The 17,964-nt window shown below is 45.3% G+C and overlaps 2 protein-coding genes across 3 annotated transcripts in view; one reads left to right on the forward strand and one right to left on the reverse strand.

The window, feature by feature from the left end:
- Positions 1-260: 260 nt before the first annotated feature.
- Positions 261-15,862, reverse strand: abcg2b (ATP-binding cassette, sub-family G (WHITE), member 2b). 2 transcript variants are annotated; one of them, XM_029122089.2, is made up of 15 exons: positions 15,559-15,862; positions 14,104-14,163; positions 13,426-13,543; positions 12,006-12,161; positions 10,206-10,363; positions 9,749-9,900; positions 8,446-8,544; positions 6,787-6,968; positions 5,915-6,066; positions 5,554-5,643; positions 5,333-5,457; positions 3,281-3,435; positions 2,471-2,560; positions 1,263-1,321; positions 261-818 (listed from the first exon to the last, which is right to left on the reverse strand). In XM_029122089.2, exons 1-15 carry the CDS (start codon positions 15,723-15,725, stop codon positions 671-673), a joined length of 1,911 nt encoding a protein of 636 aa, XP_028977922.2. In that variant the 5' UTR covers positions 15,726-15,862; the 3' UTR covers positions 261-670. The 2 variants fall into 2 exon arrangements, with proteins under 2 accessions (XP_028977922.2, XP_028977923.2); XM_029122090.2 differs by lacking the exon at positions 2,471-2,560.
- A 740-nt stretch (positions 15,863-16,602) lies between these two features.
- Positions 16,603-17,964, forward strand: part of LOC105007301 (UPF0472 protein C16orf72 homolog) — a 6,205-nt gene continuing 4,843 nt past the window's right edge. The window contains exon 1 of the mRNA XM_029122167.2: positions 16,603-17,038. Coding sequence (XP_028978000.1) covers positions 16,843-17,038 — 196 coding nt within the window. The 5' untranslated portion in view covers positions 16,603-16,842. The remainder of the gene's footprint in view (positions 17,039-17,964) is intronic.

Consider the following 17,964-nt stretch of genomic DNA (forward strand, 5'->3'; position numbering starts at 1 on the left):
AAAACTTAAACAGAACATTTAAGGAACATTTTAGTTGACAAATGACATTGCGTGTCCGTCCCTCCTGGGAAACGGTAGATGGTCAGCAGGAGACAGGGTTTAGTAGAGGACATTCATCTTCTCATTAACAGAATCAGCTTAGTGATCTAATTACCAGCCCAGTGAACCTCACAGCTGGAACACGTGTGTGTGTGTGTGTGTGTGTGTGTGTAATTGTTTAATGCATGTGTGTGAGTATACATTTGAATAGACAGTTTGTAAAGTATTTGAATAATTGGCATATCGTTTTATTCACAGTCACTACCAAACACACAATCAGATAGGAATGTTGATACAATATTAAATCAAATATAGAAAAGGTGACTTCCTTGTACAGGTGACTCCTAAAGTCCCTCTTAACCTGCTTCCCAGGGAACATACTGGCATTAGTTCACATCAACGCAACAGTTCATCATCATGATACAATAAACGCTTATAGTGGGATAATTAATATTAATATGATCTGATGACACACTGATAAAATATGCCCGCTACAGAAACACTGGTGACTTCAATAAATAATTCACATCGACTGCTTTAAATTCTGCCAGCTCTCATCTTGCCCCAGCTAGCATCATTTTCAATTCTGTGTGTGTGTGTGTGTGTGTGTGTGTGCGTGCGTGCGTGCGCTCTACTTCCAGCGGTTAATTCTCCTGAGCTGAACATACGCCAGGAACATGCAGACCGTGGTGATCCCGGCCAGAGCCACCTGGTTCTGCCAGAACCCCCAGGTGCTGTAATCAATACCCTGGATCCGGAGATATACCTCACCTGGCATACTGGAGGAGGAGAGAGGGAGGGAGGGGGTGAGGAGAGGGTGAGGAGAGAGGGAGGGAGGGGGAAGGAGAGAGGGAAGGGGTGAGGAGAGAGGGAGGGAGGGGGAAGGAGAGAGGGAAGGGGTGAGGAGAGAGGGAGGGGGTGAGGAGGGAGAGAGGGAAGGGGTGAGGAGGGAGAGAGGGGATGAGGAGGGAGGGTGGGGGAGAGGAGAGAGGGAAGGGGTGAGGAGGGAGGGTGGGGGAGAGGAGAGAGGGAAGGGGTGAGGAGGGAGGGTGGGGGAGAGGAGAGGGGGAGGGGGTGAGGAGGGAGGGTGGGGGAGAGGAGAGAGGGAAGGGGTGAGGAGAGAGGGAGGAAGACGAAGAGAGATGATGATGATGATGATGATGATATTGCTCTGTAGTTGTGCCACATGGTGGCATCACAGACTGAAAGACAGATTAACTCACGTTGTGTTGTTGTTGTTGTTGTAGAAAATCTGTCCGGTAAACTCATTTATGGTTACTGCCTGTATGGAGAGAACAGAACTATCAGAACTAACACCAGAACAGAACCATCAGAACTAATACCAAAACAGAACCATCAGAACTAACACCAGAACAGAACCATCAGAACTAACACCAGAACAGAACCATCAGACCAAACACCAGAACAGAACCATCAGAACTAACACAGAACTATCAGACCAAACACCAGAACAGAACCATCAGAACTAATACCAAAACAGAACCATCAGAACTAACACCAGAACAGAACCATCAGAACTAACACCAGAACAGAACCATCAGACCAAACACCAGAACAGAACCATCAGAACTAACACCAGAACAGAACCATCAGACCAAACACCAGAACAGAACCATCAGAACTAACACCAGAACAGAACTATCAGACCAAACACCAGAACAGAACCATCAGAACTAATACCAAAACAGAACCATCAGAACTAACACCAAAACAGAACCATCAGAACTAACACCAGAACAGAACCATCAGACCAAACACCAGAACAGAACCATCAGAACTAACACCAGAACAGAACCATCAGACCAAACACCAAAACAGAACCATCAGAACTAACACCAGAACAGAACTATCAGACCAAACACCAGAACAGAACTATCAGACCAAACACCAGAACAGAACCATCAGAACTAATACCAAAACAGAACCATCAGAACTAACACCAGAACAGAACCATCAGAACTAACACCAGAACAGAACTATCAGACCAAACACCAAAACAGAACCATCAGAACTAACACCAGAACAGAACTATCAGACCAAACACCAAAACAGAACCATCAGAACTAACACCAGAACAGAACTATCAGACCAAACACCAAAACAGAACCATCAGAACTAACACCAGAACAGAACCATCAGAACTAACACCAGAACAGAACTATCAGACCAAACACCAAAACAGAACCATCAGAACTAACGCCAGAACAGAACTATCAGACCAAACACCAAAACAGAACCATCAGAACTAACACCAAAACAGAACCATCAGAACTAACACCAGAACAGAACCATCAGAACTAACACCAAAACAGAACTCTTTACTCCTTTCCCCCTCCCTCTCTCCCTCTTTACTCCTTTCACCCCCCTCTCTCCCTCTTTACTCCTTTCCCCCTCCCTGTCTTTCTTCTACCTCCAGTCCGTATTTGAAGATGCTAATCCATTTAAGCCAGGACAGCCAGCTCAACATGGAGTTCAGGTTCACCAGGAAGCCTCCAAATACCTAGAGACACACACAAGAAAAATTAGAGAGTGTGAGTGTGTGTGTGTGTGTGTGTGTGTGATAATGAGCGTGTGCATGTGTATGTGTATGTCTGTGTGTGTATAAGTGTGTGTGAAAATGAGCGTGTGCGTGTGTGTGATAATAAGTGTGTGTGTGATAATGAGTGTGTGTGTGTGTTTGTGTGTGATAATGAGCGTGTGTGTGTTAATGAGTGTGTGTGATAATGAGCGTGTGTGTATGTGTGTGATAATGAACATGTGTGTGTGAGTGTATGAGTGTGTGTGTGTGAGTATGTGCGTGCGTGTGTGTGTGTGTGAAAATGAGCGTGTGTGTGTGATAATGAGCATGTGTGTGTGATAATGAGTGTGTGTGTGAGTATGTGTGTGTGTGTGTTTGATAATGAGCGTGTGTGTGTGTTTGTGTGTGTGATAATGAGCGTGTGTGATAATGAGCGTGTGTGTGTGTGTTTGTGTGTGTGTGATAATGAGCGTGTGTGTGTGTGATAATGAGCGTGTGTTTGTGTGTGTGATAATGAGCATGTGTGTGTGTGATAATGAGTGTGTGTGTGTTTGTGTGTTTGTGATAATGAGCATGTGTGTGATAATGAGCGTGTGTGTGTGTGATAATGAGCGTGTGTGTGTGTGATAATGAGCGTGTGTGTGTGTGATAATGAGCGTGTGTGTGTGTGTTTGTGTTTGTGTGATAATGAGCGTGTCTCACCATCATGAAGACGAACGGCAGGGCGATGAGGATGTTGGCCATAGCGAAGGAAGAAACAGAGGCTGAGGCCAGGAAAGCCAAACTGACCCCAGCCAGGCTGACCAGGGACATGGTCAAGGTAAACAGGAGGAAGGCTGTGAAGGCTGGCTTTAGACCTGGAGGAGGAAAAAAATCATTGCTCAGGTAATCTTCCTGTAATGTCAATTTCAAAGCAGATCAATTACACCGATCAGCCACAACATTATGACCACCTGCCTAATATTGTGTAGGTCCCCCTTTTGCCACCAAAACAGCCCTGACCCGTCGAGGCATGGACTCCACTAGACCTCTGAAGGTGTGCTGTGGTATCTGGCACCAAGACGTTAGCAGCAGATCCTTTAAGTTGTGAGGTGGGGCTTCCATGGATCAGACCAGTTTGTTCAGCACATCCCACAAATGCTTGATTGGATTGAGATCTGGGGAATTTGGAGGCCAAGTCAACACCTTGAACTCGTTGTTGTGCTCCTCAAACCATTCCTGAACCATTTTTGTTTTGTGGAAGGACGCATTATCCTTCTGAAAGAGTCCAATGCCATTAGGAAATACCATTGCCATGAAAGGGTGCACATGGTCTGCAACAATGCTCAGGTAGGTGGTACATGTCAAAGTAACATCCACATGAATGGCAGAACCCAAGGTTTCCCAGCAGAACATTGCCCAAAGCATCACACTGCCTCCGCCAGCTTGCCTTCTTCCCATAGCGCATCCTGGTGCCATGTGTTCTCCAGGTAAGCGACACACAAAGAAAACGTGATTCTTCAGACCAGGCCACCTTCTTCCATTGCTCCGTGGTCCAGTTCTGATGCTCACATGCCCATTGTAGGTGCTTTCGGCATTGGACAGGGGTCAGCATGGGCACCCTGACTGGTCTGTAGCTGCACAGCTCCATACGCTACAAACTGTGATGCACTGTGTGTTCTGACACCTTTCTATCAGTACCAGCATTAACCTTTTCAACAATTTGAGCTACAGTAGCTCGTCTGTTGGATCGGACCACACGGGCCAGCCTTCTCTCCCCACGTTCATCAATGAGACTTGGCTAATATATCCCACCCACTGACAGGTGCCATGATAATGAGATAATCAGTGTTATTCACAGTGGTCATAATGTAATGGTTGATCGGTGTATATTGATGAAAGGTTTAGATGGTGAGATTCAGCGTGGTACCCATCATGTAGTAGGTTAGTTAGTGGTTTGATGAAGGGTTTAGTTGGTTAGTGTCAGTGTGGTACCCATCATGTAGTAGGTTAATTAAGGGTTAAATGAAGGGTTTAGTTGGTTAGTGTCAGTGTGGTACCCATCATGTAGTAACTTAGTTAGGGGTTTGATGAAGGGTTTAGTTGGTTAGTGTCAGTGTGGTACCCATCATGTAGTAGGTTAGTTAGTGGTTTGATAAAGGGTTTAGTTGGTTAGTGTCAGTGTGGTACCCATCATGTAGTAGGTTAGTTAGGGGTTTGATGAAGGGTTTAGTTGGTTAGTGTCAGTGTGGCACCCATCATGTAGTAGGTTAGTTAGTGGTTTGATGAAGGGTTTAGTTGGTTAGTGTCAGTGTGGTACCCATCATGTAGTAGGTTAGTTAGTGGTTTGATGAAGGGTTTAGTTGGTTAGTGTCAGTGTGGTACCCATCATGTAGTAGGTTAGTTAGTGGTTTGATGAAGGGTTTAGTTGGTTAGTGTCAGTGTGGTACCCATCATGTAGTAGGTTAGTTAGTGGTTTGATGAAGGGTTTAGTTGGTTAGTGTCAGTGTGGTACCCATCATGTAGTAGGTTAGTTAGTGGTTTGATGAAGTGTTTAGTTGGTTAGTGTCAGTGTGGTACCCATCATGTAGTAGGTTAGTTAGTGGTTTGATGAAGGGTTTAGTTGGTTAGTGTCAGTGTGGTACCCATCATGTAGTAGGTTAGTTAGTGGTTTGATGAAGGGTTTAGTTGGTTAGTGTCAGTGTGGTACCCATCATGTAGTAGGTTAGTTAGTGGTTTGATGAAGGGTTTAGTTGGTTAGTGTCAGTGTGGTACCCATCATGTAGTAGGCAATGGAAGAGAAGACCAGAATGGGGAGGATCCGGTTGGGGATGAGGTCAGCAAACACCTTCGACAGGAAGTAGACCGACGTGCGGTAGAACCCGCTGGAGTTTTCATGGCTAGAACATACACACGTCAGAATGCAGGCAGAACCCGCTGGAGTTCTAATGGCTAGAACATACACACGTCAGAATGCAGGTAGATCGAAGCCTTACATGAAGAGTGCTCTCTCATTGATGAAGAGTTCCACGGCGGAAAGGTTCCCAAATACCATGTTGATGATGAGGAAGAAGAACGCTCCAATCCTGGAGACAGAGGAATAGAGAGTGAGGAAGAGTGAGGAAGAGAGAGGAAGACCGAAGTGGGTACAGATTTAAACCTGACAGGTATAGACAGATACCTGTTCTGTAGGGCCTCTGGTAAGGTCAGGGGTCAGACACATACCTGTTCTGTAGGGCCTCTGGTAAGGTCAGGGGTCAGACACATACCTGTTTTGTAGGGCCTCTGGTAAGGTCAGGGGTCAGACACATACCTGTTCTGTAGGGCCTCTGGTAAGGTCAGGGGTCAGACACATACCTGTTCTGTAGGGCCTCTGGTACGGTCATGGGCAGCTGGTAGTAAATGAGACCGACTAGCAGAGCGAAGAAGATGTTTAGGGCCATCTGACCATATGTTGTCTGAGGGTTCCTCAGGGAGTTCTTCACAGAACGACCACACACGATATTCATCTGGACACACACACACACTATTTACTACACATGTGAGGACAAAATGTATCCCCATTCAAATTACATTTCCACTAAGCTAACTCTTCTTTTCTTTGGTGTTAATAAAATTAAAACAATAAACCTAATCCTAACTTTAACCCTAACCGCTAATACTAACTCTAAGTCTTATCTTAACTCATCCTTCTAACCACTAACCCTTAACCTTTAACCTTCATCCAAACCCTAACTTTAACCCCTGAGCATGAAATACAGTACATCCCCCGTGTCCACGAAGGATCGGTTCTGTGAACACTCGCGGATGTAGAAAATCGCAGATAAGTGACACAAAATGCGGATAAGTATTAATTCAACACAATCGCATCTAGGAAAACAACATATCGGGCGCGTGAATGTTTATTTGCATAATCGTTATGTAATGGACAGTTTACTTTATATTTTCTTTATATTTGCACTTGATCGACGCTTGGATGGCTGAAATTAGCATGTTTTTAGAATTTCTGACTTCTTGTATAATTTTCGCAGATACTTGAGTTCTCGAATGTGGAACCGCGGATAGCTGGGGGAATACTGTATACATTCTTATCAGTGGGGACCTTACAAGTATCTTTCAACACCTTGATTCTCTACATGTACACACACTCCACACAACTTTAGTTCCAGAACATCTCAACTCTCTAGCAATTTGAGGAGGGCTCAGGCCGAGCTCTTTGATTGGCTGACCTGGAACCAGAATGATGTGACATAGCTGGCCTTCCTTCCTTGACCTCTGACCCCTCTCTCCGAACCCTGGGTCACATGGCTAATTTCCCTCAACACCTGCTGGTACGCGGAAGAGTGTTTGAAGCGGAGTGCCAGTGGGTTTCTGGAGTTGTCCTCTGTCTTGGTGTCCCCATTTCCCACATCTACAGAGTAGAGGAGGGGATGCTGTCAGATCCACTTACATACAACCCTGTAGTCCCGGGACAGTCATGTCCACCTGACAGACAGAGGCGAGACAGGTCTTATCACAGACAGCACAGTCACCTACACAGGCTTGTGGAGTCAGACCACATACACAGGCTTGTGGAGTCAGACCACCTACACAGGCTTGTGGAGTCAGACCACATACACAGGCTTGTGGAGTCAGACCACATACACAGGCTTGTGGAGTCAGACCACATACATAGGCTGTATGTGGCCCTCAGACTGCAGGTCTACAGAAAACAAAAGCAAAGAGGCTATTTTGTGTTTGTTTGTTTGTGTTGTGTTTGTGTGTGTGTGTCTTGACAGGACTCTGTGTCAGGGGTCATGGGTGGTCATGCTGTGGCGGGAACTTGATGCTTTGATTTGTTTTAGTGTTGACATACAGAACCACCTTTGTGATTTCTGAATCCTGTTTTGATTCAATAAAAATAAAAAAGTGTGTGTGTGTGTGTCTGTGTGTCTGTGTGTATTTGTGTGTATGGTATCCAATCCAATCCAACTTTATTTGTAAAGCACATTTAAAACAACCAATTAGACCAAAGTGCTGGACATTAACATGATTTAGGACAGATTATAAACACACGAGTAACAAAACTGGAAAATGAAAATATAGAATACGACTCTCAAGCAGGTTTAAAGGCCAATGAATAAAAGTGAGTTTTAAGTGGTGATTTAAAAATGTGGAGGCTGGGGGCCAATCTGACCTGCAGGGGCCATTCATTCCACAGCCTTGGGGCCAATCTGACCTGCAGAGGCCATTCATTCCACAGCCTTGGGGCCAATCTGACCTGCAGAGGCCATTCATTCCACAGCCTTGGGGCCAATCTGACCTGCAGAGGCCATTCATTCCACAGCCTTGGGGCCAATCTGACCTGCAGAGGCCATTCATTCCACAGCCTTGGGGCCAATCTGACCTGCAGAGGCCATTCATTACACAGCCTTGGGGCCAATCTGACCTGCAGAGGCCATTCATTCCACAGCCTTGGGGCCAATCTGACCTGCAGAGGCCATTCATTCCACAGCCTTGGGGCCAATCTGACCTGCAGGGGCCATTCATTCCACAGCCTTGGGGCCAATCTGACCTGCAGAGGCCATTCATTCCACAGCCTTGGGGCCAGGACTGAGAATGCTCCATCTCCTTATTGTTGAGCCGCGTTGGAGGGACAACAAGGAGTAGCTGATCAGTACACCTTATTGACCTCAGAGGAGCGTACAGCTTCAGTAATTCAGCGATATAAGATGGGGCTTGACCATTAAGAGCTTTAAAAACAAACAACTAAATCTTAAAGTTTGTGTGTGTGCCTCTGTGTGTGTGTGTATCTGTGTGTGTGTATCTGTGTGTGTGTCTCTGTGTGTGTGTCTCTGTGTGTGTGTATGGTATGTGTGTATGGTATGTGTGTGTCTGTGTGTGATTACCGTAATTAAATGTGGTGACATCCACATGAGACTGGGCTTCTCCATTGGTGATATCCAGGAAGAAATCTGATGGGTTGTTGAACGGCTCACATTGATAGCCTATAACAACATAAACAACAACAACAACCATGACATCAATAAAAACACTTTTGGCATTGTCATCGTGGGTAGATCGATGAGGGAAGAAAATCTATTTAATACATTTTAGAATAAGGCTGTAACTTAAAACCATGTGGATGAAGTGAAGAGATCTATCTGAAGAGGTTCATGACAACATGATTCTATACAATCTAAATGTATTTGTACAGCAGTACATTTTTATTTGTTTGGGCTCTGTATATAAGCACTAAATTCAGACAGATATATTTTGGGGGTATTCTAAGTTCAGACTCTCAGATATATTTTTGGGGTATTTTCATCCATATTGAAGGAACCATTTTTACAATAAAGCAATTTTTTTCTGGCATAGGCCCCTGCCCCTTTTAGGAGCTCCCGCCCTCCCTGTACCCCCACCCAGTCTCACCCAGGTCAGCGAAGTACCCCAGGGCACTGTAACTCCGCCCTCCCTGTACCCCCACCCAGTCTCACCCAGGTCAGCGAAGTACCCCAGGGCACTGTAACTCCGCCCTCCCTGTACCCCCACCCAGTCTCACCCAGGTCAGCGAAGTACCCCAGGGCACTGTAACTCCGCCCTCCCTGTACCCCCACCCAGTCTCACCCAGGTCAGCGAAGTACCCCAGGGCACTGTAACTCCGCCCTCCCTGTACCCCCACCCAGTCTCACCCAGGTCAGCGAAGTACCCCAGGGCACTGTAACTCCGCCCTCCCTGTACCCCCACCCAGTCTCACCCAGGTCAGCGAAGTACCCCAGGGCACTGTAACTCCGCCCTCCCTGTACCCCCACCCAGTCTCACCCAGGTCAGCGAAGTACCCCAGGGCACTGTAACTCCGCCCTCCCTGTACCCCCACCCAGTCTCACCCAGGTCAGCGAAGTACCCCAGGGCACTGTAACTCCGCCCTCCCTGTACCCCCACCCAGTCTCACCCAGGTCAGCGAAGTACCCCAGGGCACTGTAACTCCGCCCTCCCTGTACCCCCACCCAGTCTCACCCAGGTCAGCGAAGTACCCCAGGGCACTGTAACTCCGCCCTCCCTGTACCCCCACCCAGTCTCACCCAGGTCAGCGAAGTACCCCAGGGCACTGTAACTCCGCCCTCCCTGTACCCCCACCCAGTCTCACCCAGGTCAGCGAAGTACCCCAGGGCACTGTAACTCCGCCCTCCCTGTACCCCCACCCAGTCTCACCCAGGTCAGCGAAGTACCCCAGGGCGTTACAGGCAGCTCCGGCATACACCACCTCTCCACGGTTCATCAGGGTCAGGTGATCAAAGCATTTGAAGATGGAGTAGCGAGGCTGGTGGATGGAGAAGATGATGGTTTTACCACTCCGGGACAGCCTGGCACACACACAACACATAACACCACACACACACACCACATAACACCACACACACAACACATAACACCACACACACACCACATACAAGCAGTTATAGGAAGTGTCAGACTCATTCCACTGAGGGCCTGCTGGTGTCTGGTGTTTTTGTCTTTTAATGGGGACCTGGAGATAACCAGGTGAGGCGAGTTCATAACTAATTACTGTGGGTGGGAGAGTGTGTGTGTTTGTGTATGGTGTGTTTGTGTGTGTGCTTGTAGATATGTCAGTGTGTGTGTGTGTGTCAATGTGTGTGTGTGTGTTTACCGATGCAGCAGAGTGATGATGTGATTGGCTGTGTTGGAGTCCAGTCCGGTGGTGGGTTCGTCCAGAAACAACAGAGATGGAGAGGTGATGAGCTCCATTCCAATACTGCACCTCTTCTTCTCTCCCCCGGAAACACCACGCAGGAACTCTGTTCCAATCTACAGAGAGACAGACAGAGACAGACAGACAGACAGAGAGATAGACAGTCAGAGACAGACAGACAGAGAGATAGACAGTCAGACAGACAGACAGTCAGAGACAGAGATAGACAGACAGAAAGACAGACAGACAGAGACAGACAGACAGACAGAGACAGACAGACAGACAGAGAGATAGACAGTCAGACAGTCAGAAAGACAGAGAGACAGACAGACAGACAGAGACAGACAGACAGAGAGATAGACAGTCAGACAGTCAGAAAGACAGACAGACAGACAGACAGACAGACAGACAGAGACAGACAGAGAGACAGACAGAGAGACAGACAGACAGACAGACAGACAGACAGAGAGGCGGGGAGATGGGGAGACAGACAGATGGGGAGACAGAGACAGACCGACAGACAGGCAGAGACAGACAGACAGAGACAGATAGACAGACAGTCAGAGACAGACAGACAGTCAGAGACAGACAGACAGAGACAGACAGAAATAGACAGACAGAGAGAAACAGACAGAGAGAGACAGATGGGGAGACATGGGGAGACACAGAGAAACATGCAGTGTATATGTAGTTGTGTGTGTGTAAATGTGTGTGTGTATGTAGGTGTGTGTGTGTGTAAATGTGTGTGTATATGTAGTTGTGTGTGTGTGTAAATGTGTGTGTATATGTAGTTGTGTGTGTGTGTGTAAGTGCGTGTGTATGTATATGTAGTTGTGTAAGTGTGTGTGTATGTATATGTAGTTGTGTGTGTGTGTAAGTGTGTGTGTATGTATATGTAGTTGTGTGTGTGTGTAAGTGTGTGTGTATGTATATGTAGTTGTGTGTGTGTATCTGTAGTTGTGTGTGTGTGTATATGTAGTTGTGTGTGTGTGTGTGTAAATGTGTGTGTATATGTAGTTGTGTGTGTGTGTATATGTAGTTGTGTGTGTGTAAATGTGTGTGTATATGTAGTTGTGTGTGTGTGTGTGTGTGTGTGTGTGTAAGTGTGTGTGTATGTATATGTAGTTGTGTGTGTGTGTGTGTGTAAATGTGTGTGTATATGTAGTTGTGTGTGTGTGCAAATGTGTGTGTATATGTAGTTGTGTGTGTGTAAATGTGTGTGTATATGTAGTTGTTTGTGTGTAAATGTGTGTGTAGATGTGTGTGTGTTTAAATGTGTGTGCGTGTGTGTGCATGTAGATGTGTGTAGATATGTAAATATGTGTGTGTGTGTGTGTGTGTGTAGATGTGTGTGTAGATGTGTGTGTGTAGATGTGTGTGTGTAGATGTGTAAGTGTTTAAATGTGTGTGTGTAGATGTGTGTGTGTGCATGTAGATGTGTGTAGATATGTAAATATGTGTGTGTGTGTGTGTGTGTGTGTAGATGTGTGTGTAGATGTGTGTGTGTAGATGTGTGTGTGTAGATGTGTAAGTGTTTAAATGTGTGTGTGTAGATGTGTGTGTGTGCATGTAGATGTGTGTAGATATGTAAATATGTGTGTGTGTGTGTGTGTGTGTAGATGTGTGTGTAGATGTGTGTGTGTAGATGTGTGTGTGTAGATGTGTAAGTGTTTAAATGTGTGTGTGTAGATGTGTGTGTGTGCATGTAGATGTGTGTAGATATGTAAATATGTGTGTGTAGATGTGTGTGCCTCCTACCTTGGTGTGAGCACAGTCCTGCAGGCCCAGATCTTGTATAACGGTGTTGACTCTGTGTTGTTTCTCAGACGAAGAATAACGTCTTGGGTCCAGCCTCAGGTTTCCACTGAACAACAGGTTCTCTCTGACTGACAGGGTCCCCATCAGTATATCATCCTGGATGAAGGGAGGTGGAGGGAGGTGAGGGACATGGAGGGAGGTGAAGGGAGGTGGAGGGAGGTGAGGGAGATGGAGGGAGGTGGAGGGAGGTGAAGGGATGTGGAGGGTGATGGAGGGAGATGGAGGGAGATGAAGGGAGGTGGAGGGAGGTGAGGGAGATGGAGGGAGGTGGCGAGAGGGAGGTGGCGAGAGGGAGGTGGCAAGAGGGAGGTGGCAAGAGGGAGGTGATAGAGAGGGAGGTGAAAGAGAGGGAGGTGAAAGAGAGGGAGGTGGTGAGAGGGAGGTGATAGAGAGGGAGGTGATAGAGAGGGAGGTGGTGAGAGGGAGGTGACAGAGAGGGAGGTGACAGAGAGGGAGGTGACAGAGAGGGAGGTGACAGAGAGGGAGGTGACAGAGAGGGTGTAATCACTAAATCAACTTGCTAACCCATTTCCCGGTGAGTCAACACATGTCATGAGTCAGGTTTTACAAAGTGACAGGCAAAAGATTTGATATGTCATAAACAGCTTTATACGTCATAAACAACTTTATACGTCATAAAATGATGTGCAATCAATATTTTGGTGAGACTGTGTTTTGTGGATCACTGACAGACATGACTTTTTTTTTACATTTTACACAAGGTAAAATTCCAAATTAATATTTGTGCTATTGAGAAACCAGACAGAACTCTATTTACAATGTAACTTTTGGTTCCGTTATTTCCATCTGGAGTTAATCCATGGCATTTTAATGTATGCTTTTACAGTATATCTAAAGTATGCTTTCACAGTATATCTAGTTAGTAAGCTATTTGAATAGCATCCTCACATAGATTGACTAACTAGCTAACACTGCCATTATCAGCAAATGAAAGATCTCTTTTTTAGACGCAGAGTGGGATATAATTTCTGATCCATGTTTGATTAAACCTTGTCTGTATCTTGTGTTGCTTACAGTAAGACACATTCTGTTGTTTTGTTGCTGTAAATGTCACTGTAAATGTTAAAATTTACAGCAAAAGTTTCATAAAAGAGAACATTTTAAGCCTTAATGTAAATCATTATGAGGTTTTATATTTATTTTGGAGACATTTACCTGTTACTTTTAAAACTCCTTATCTCTAGGCCTGTACCCAAAGTCTAACCCCAAATAGAACATTTACTATGAACCTAACCCGGGATGGGCAAAAGGTCCCTACACAGTCAATATGTTCCTGGCTTTCAGGGATTTTAGGGGGTGTTCCAGGTATAATAAAACAGGAAGTCATTCTCAGACCCACCTGCACCACGTAGCCAGATGTGAGTCGGAGGTCAGCGTCAACCATCTTCCCGTCGACCAGAACCTGACCAGACTTCAACCCTGCTGGGTCCTTCCGACCCGCGATCACATCTAGGAGACTGGGTGGGGTGGTGGGTTATGACTGTGTGTTACACATCTAGGAGACTGGCTGGTGTGGTGGGTTATGAGTGTGTGTAACACATCCAGGAGACTGGCTGGGTGGTGGGTTATGAGTGTGTGTTACACATCCAGGAGACTGGCTGGGGTGGTGGGTTATGAGTGTGTGTTACACATCCAGGAGACTGGCTGGGTGGTGGGTTATGAGTGTGTGTTACACATCCTGGAGACTGGCTAGGTGGTGGGTTATGAGTGTGTGTTACACATCCAGGAGACTGGCTGGGGTGGTGGGTTATGAGTGTGTGTTACACATCCAGGAGACTGGCTGGGTGGTGGGTTATGAGTGTGTGTTACACATCCAGGAGACTGGCTGGGTGGTGGGTTATGAGTGTGTGTTACACATCCAGGAGACTGGCTGGGGTGGTGGGTTATGAGTGTGTGTTACACATCCAGGAGACTGGCTGGGGTGGTGGGTTCTGAGTGTGTGTTACACATCCAGGTAAAACCTGGGATACATGTGCACATTTTCTTAGGAAGTAATTTGATTCTGATTCTAACTTACGATGTTTTTCCACTTCCTGTTGGCCCCATAATTGCATTCATTCCTGCCTTCATTATGCCGCTGGAACAGCAAACCAGAAAAGATCATGTAAAATAACCAACAAGAAATGATTATCAGACAGAATCACCAATCAGAAGTAACTGTCGCACAGAATAACCTATCAGAACAAAGTATAGCAAAGAATTACCCACCACAAATAACCGTAGCCTAGAGTGACCAAATGACCAATGAGTGAGTTCCATGACACAGCATAGCCAATCAGGGCAGCCGAGGAGACCCAATACACTAGAGTAAAGGTTAATGAACTTTAACAGTTCCATAACTATTTTACAACCATTTTTTTTCTTATTCCTGTTGTGTCACTATTGCCATTCAGAGTCCCTTGAAAAGTAGAGGTCATGATATGGGCAGAAAAATGTAACAGCATAAAATCTTACATGAATCTAAGAGAAGTGGAAAGTTAAGAGTTTAGTAGCTGTTCAGAGTAAATAAATATCCCAGTTTAATTGATCCTTCAAAGAGCTGCCTCCATTCATTTCCAGCCCCCTGTTCCTGCAAAAAAATGCTTGTCCATATACCCCCACTTTTGCTGCCAAACCAAGCATACAATACCCCCACATGTTAAAAAAACTCAAGATGAAATTTCAGAAGCCAGGAATTGAGAAGAGTTTACAGAGAGAGAGACCTGACCCTGACCAACACTGCTATCTCAAATCAGATAACAAATACTGACACGTGATGAATCAATTGCTCAGCATATATTTACATAACTCACAACAGGCATACTTAACACTCTACATACATGTGTGTGACATCAGACTGTTGAACCAGCAGACCACCGTATGACCATGGCAACCATATTCAGGACCCTATAGCCCTTTCAGGACACAGCTGCTTTTTTATACACACTCATCGTGGACACACAGTCTCTCTACACTCACACAATCTCACTGGACATACACACCCAAACACTCACACAGACTCATCCGAGTACACAACCAGAGTCTGTCCAGGCTGCTCGGCCGTGTGAACACTGTTCCCTTTCCTTCTTGTTTGAGTTCACATTCAATCAACTGGATTTTGATCTTTTTTTTTATATAATTAGTATCTAACCTTAAGTGCATTAGATGTTTACATGATTTTTTACTTGTTTTTTTTTACCACAAAGATTAGGAGCTGAGACAAATATTTCCTGACACCCGAAACAACTTGTGCTATAATGCATATTTCACTAAGAAACTTTAAAAAGGCACCACATTCTCTACACAGTGTCTTACCTCAGACTTGAGGTCTCTGTATGGAATAGTGTGGCATTTGGGACATGTATGAACCCTACAGAGAGTTATGACTGTGAGTCCTTTGAAGACAAGCACATAGGACTCATGAGCACACAAGTTCATTGTTCATTGAGTTCCATGGAAGCGCACGTCCCCAAACCTCAGGCAGGTCTCCTACCTGACATCTTTGAGGATGTGTTTCTCAGGTCCTTTCTCCCGCCAGAGGACTCTGCTCTCCATGACGGTGTAGTGCAGGTTGGAGAAGGAGACCGTGGGACCACACTCATGAAACCCTGGGTCCTCCGCCTCTGGGTCCATTGGAATGCCTGTCTGGGGCTTAGACATTCTCACAGGAGGAAGAGAGAGATTTAGAGGGAGAAGAATGAAGAAAGGGATGAGAAAAAGTGGATAATTGTAGATTAAAGTGAGAGAAATAGTTAAGAGCGACAGAGAGAGAGAAAGAAGACTTGTATACCGCAGAAGGTAAGTAACCTCTGTGCTAACCTGAAAGCTGTTCATATTTATCACTGTGGCAGATTACACTGTCCTGCCCTTCATGACCATTTCAACCTATCACATCGGCATGTGGGTGTGGCCGTAATAAACAGTGATCTTTGAAGCCTGGCCTTGAAAATACTAGCATCTTGTCATCGGAAAGCCTGGCCCCACTGCATTCTGTTCACCTGTGTACATCCTCATCATCAGACTACAGATAACAGGATGAAAATTATATTCGGTTATCATCCCTATCATCACTTTCATCACCACCATCATCATCATCACCCCACGACCATCATCATTGTTATAATCATCTTTATCGTCATTATCATTCGTTTCGTCATCATCACCATTCTAATAGCTTCATCCCCACTACCACAATAAGAGTTCATCTAATTTCAGAATTCTGTTTTTAAATTTTTGGGTGACTTTACTTTAGTCTGTCTGGACACCAGTCTAAAATACCATTTACTGTCATTGCCAAGGACAGCCAAGACAACTTTAAGAATTTTAAGCTAAATGAATCGGCTGTACGCTGCTCGCTTTCTTATGACAGTTTGGGGCGGGGTCAACATTGTTGTGCTATGACGTAATTTTAGCCATATCCAATGAAGCTTCGAGTATAACTGGTAGAACCACGCCTAGGCGTCGCTTTGACCAATCGTTCTTCCATATCGGGAGAAATAGGCGGGGATCGTTAACAAGCACGTTTCATGTTTTTAAGAAATTCTCCAGCGCTGTCGACGAATCATCCAGTTTGTTTGGAACTTGGCGATGATGACTAGCTACTGTAGCTAGTTAGCTTAGCCACCCAATGTTTTCACAATGCGGATCTAGCTGGAATAACAGCTGCTTTTGAACATTCTACGGTGATTCACAGATCACCTGAGTAGTATTTACATCTAGAAGGAAACACTGGGCCGCTTATAGTACACTGTACCATAACTGACGCTTAATTGCGATTATGGAGGAGAAGAAGGAGGAAGGCGAAGCGGAGATCCAGGAGCACGGTCCCGAACATTGGTTCTCCAAATGGGAGCGGCAGTGCTTGGCTGAGGCGGAACAAGAAGAGCCAAGCGAAGAGGAGACGGAGCCAAGCCAGCAGAAACTATGGCATTTATTTCAAAATTCCGCAACGGCAGTCGCACAGCTATACAAAGGTCCGAATTATTGGCTAACAACTAGCTATGTAGTTAGTGAGCATTGGCCAACTAGGCTAGAAGCTATCCTGTCTAGTTTATACTGCCTGGGCAACAAAGGGCATTAGCCAGGTAGCTCGTTGTTTCTGTTTTATTTTTTACATTTTAAAATATTTTCCTATACTTGTGGTTTCTTAGAAAATGATTTAATTCAAAATAGACGCACGTTAGTTAAGCTTATTATACTTTTATTTTTGTCGTCGTAACCTCTGCTAGCGGTCTAGCCGGTCAATTTGTCAACGTTAGCAATCTAGTTAGCTAGCAGGCGAACGTTAGCAAACTCATGAAGCTAACTTGCCGGCTGTGTTGTGAGAGTAACGTTAGTTTTGATTTAATGAAATCAATTACACATTCTGTGAGTTGATTGAAGTTCGTTGTTTAATTCTTGCAAACAATTGTTACAAATCTCGTTTGTGCATTTGTCTCAAGTTAACTAGCTGTCTGGTCGTAACGCCATTAGCAAAACAAAATGGCGAAGCCCTGGGAGAGGTTCTTGGGTTGAAAATAACTATTTGCTATTTACGTCCGAACAAATATGTTGTGTTAGCTATTTGGTCTGCTCGCTACACCACAGTACTTGTCAATTCACCTGGTCAAGCCATCCAGTTAAACATTATGGTGAATTAAAGTAACGCGGACATTACGTTGATGGGACAAAATGGCGAGGGGATTATGACTAGGTTTCTGAATAGCTACGTTTGTTGTTATTGTAACTAGTCTATTTTCAGGCGTGGCTAATATACAGTCACTAAGAAATCAATGAGTGTGTAGTCCACATAAAATGTTTTAGTACAGTAGGCACTATGCTATTTGAATTAGTTACGACCGTTACAGAACAGACCAATCCAGTACACAGCTACTATAGAGAGCGAGCACTGGTTGCCTAC

Source organism: Esox lucius, chromosome 9 (assembly GCF_011004845.1).
Source record: "Esox lucius isolate fEsoLuc1 chromosome 9, fEsoLuc1.pri, whole genome shotgun sequence".
NCBI lineage: Eukaryota > Metazoa > Chordata > Actinopteri > Esociformes > Esocidae > Esox > Esox lucius.

What these genes read in the sequence shown, in the direction of transcription:
- abcg2b (XM_029122089.2), bottom strand. Translation starts at nt 15,725, where the DNA reads ATGTCTAAGCCCCAGACAGGCATTCCAATGGACCCAGAGGCGGAGGAC. An exon ending in AATGAGAGAGCACTCTTCAT is followed by an intron (nt 5,458 to 5,553) that starts GTAAGGCTTCGA and finishes TGTATGTTCTAG; the next exon opens with CCATGAAAACTCCAGCGGGT. An exon ending in AACAACAACAACAACACAAC is followed by an intron (nt 819 to 1,262) that starts GTGAGTTAATCT and finishes CTCCTCCTCCAG; the next exon opens with TATGCCAGGTGAGGTATATC.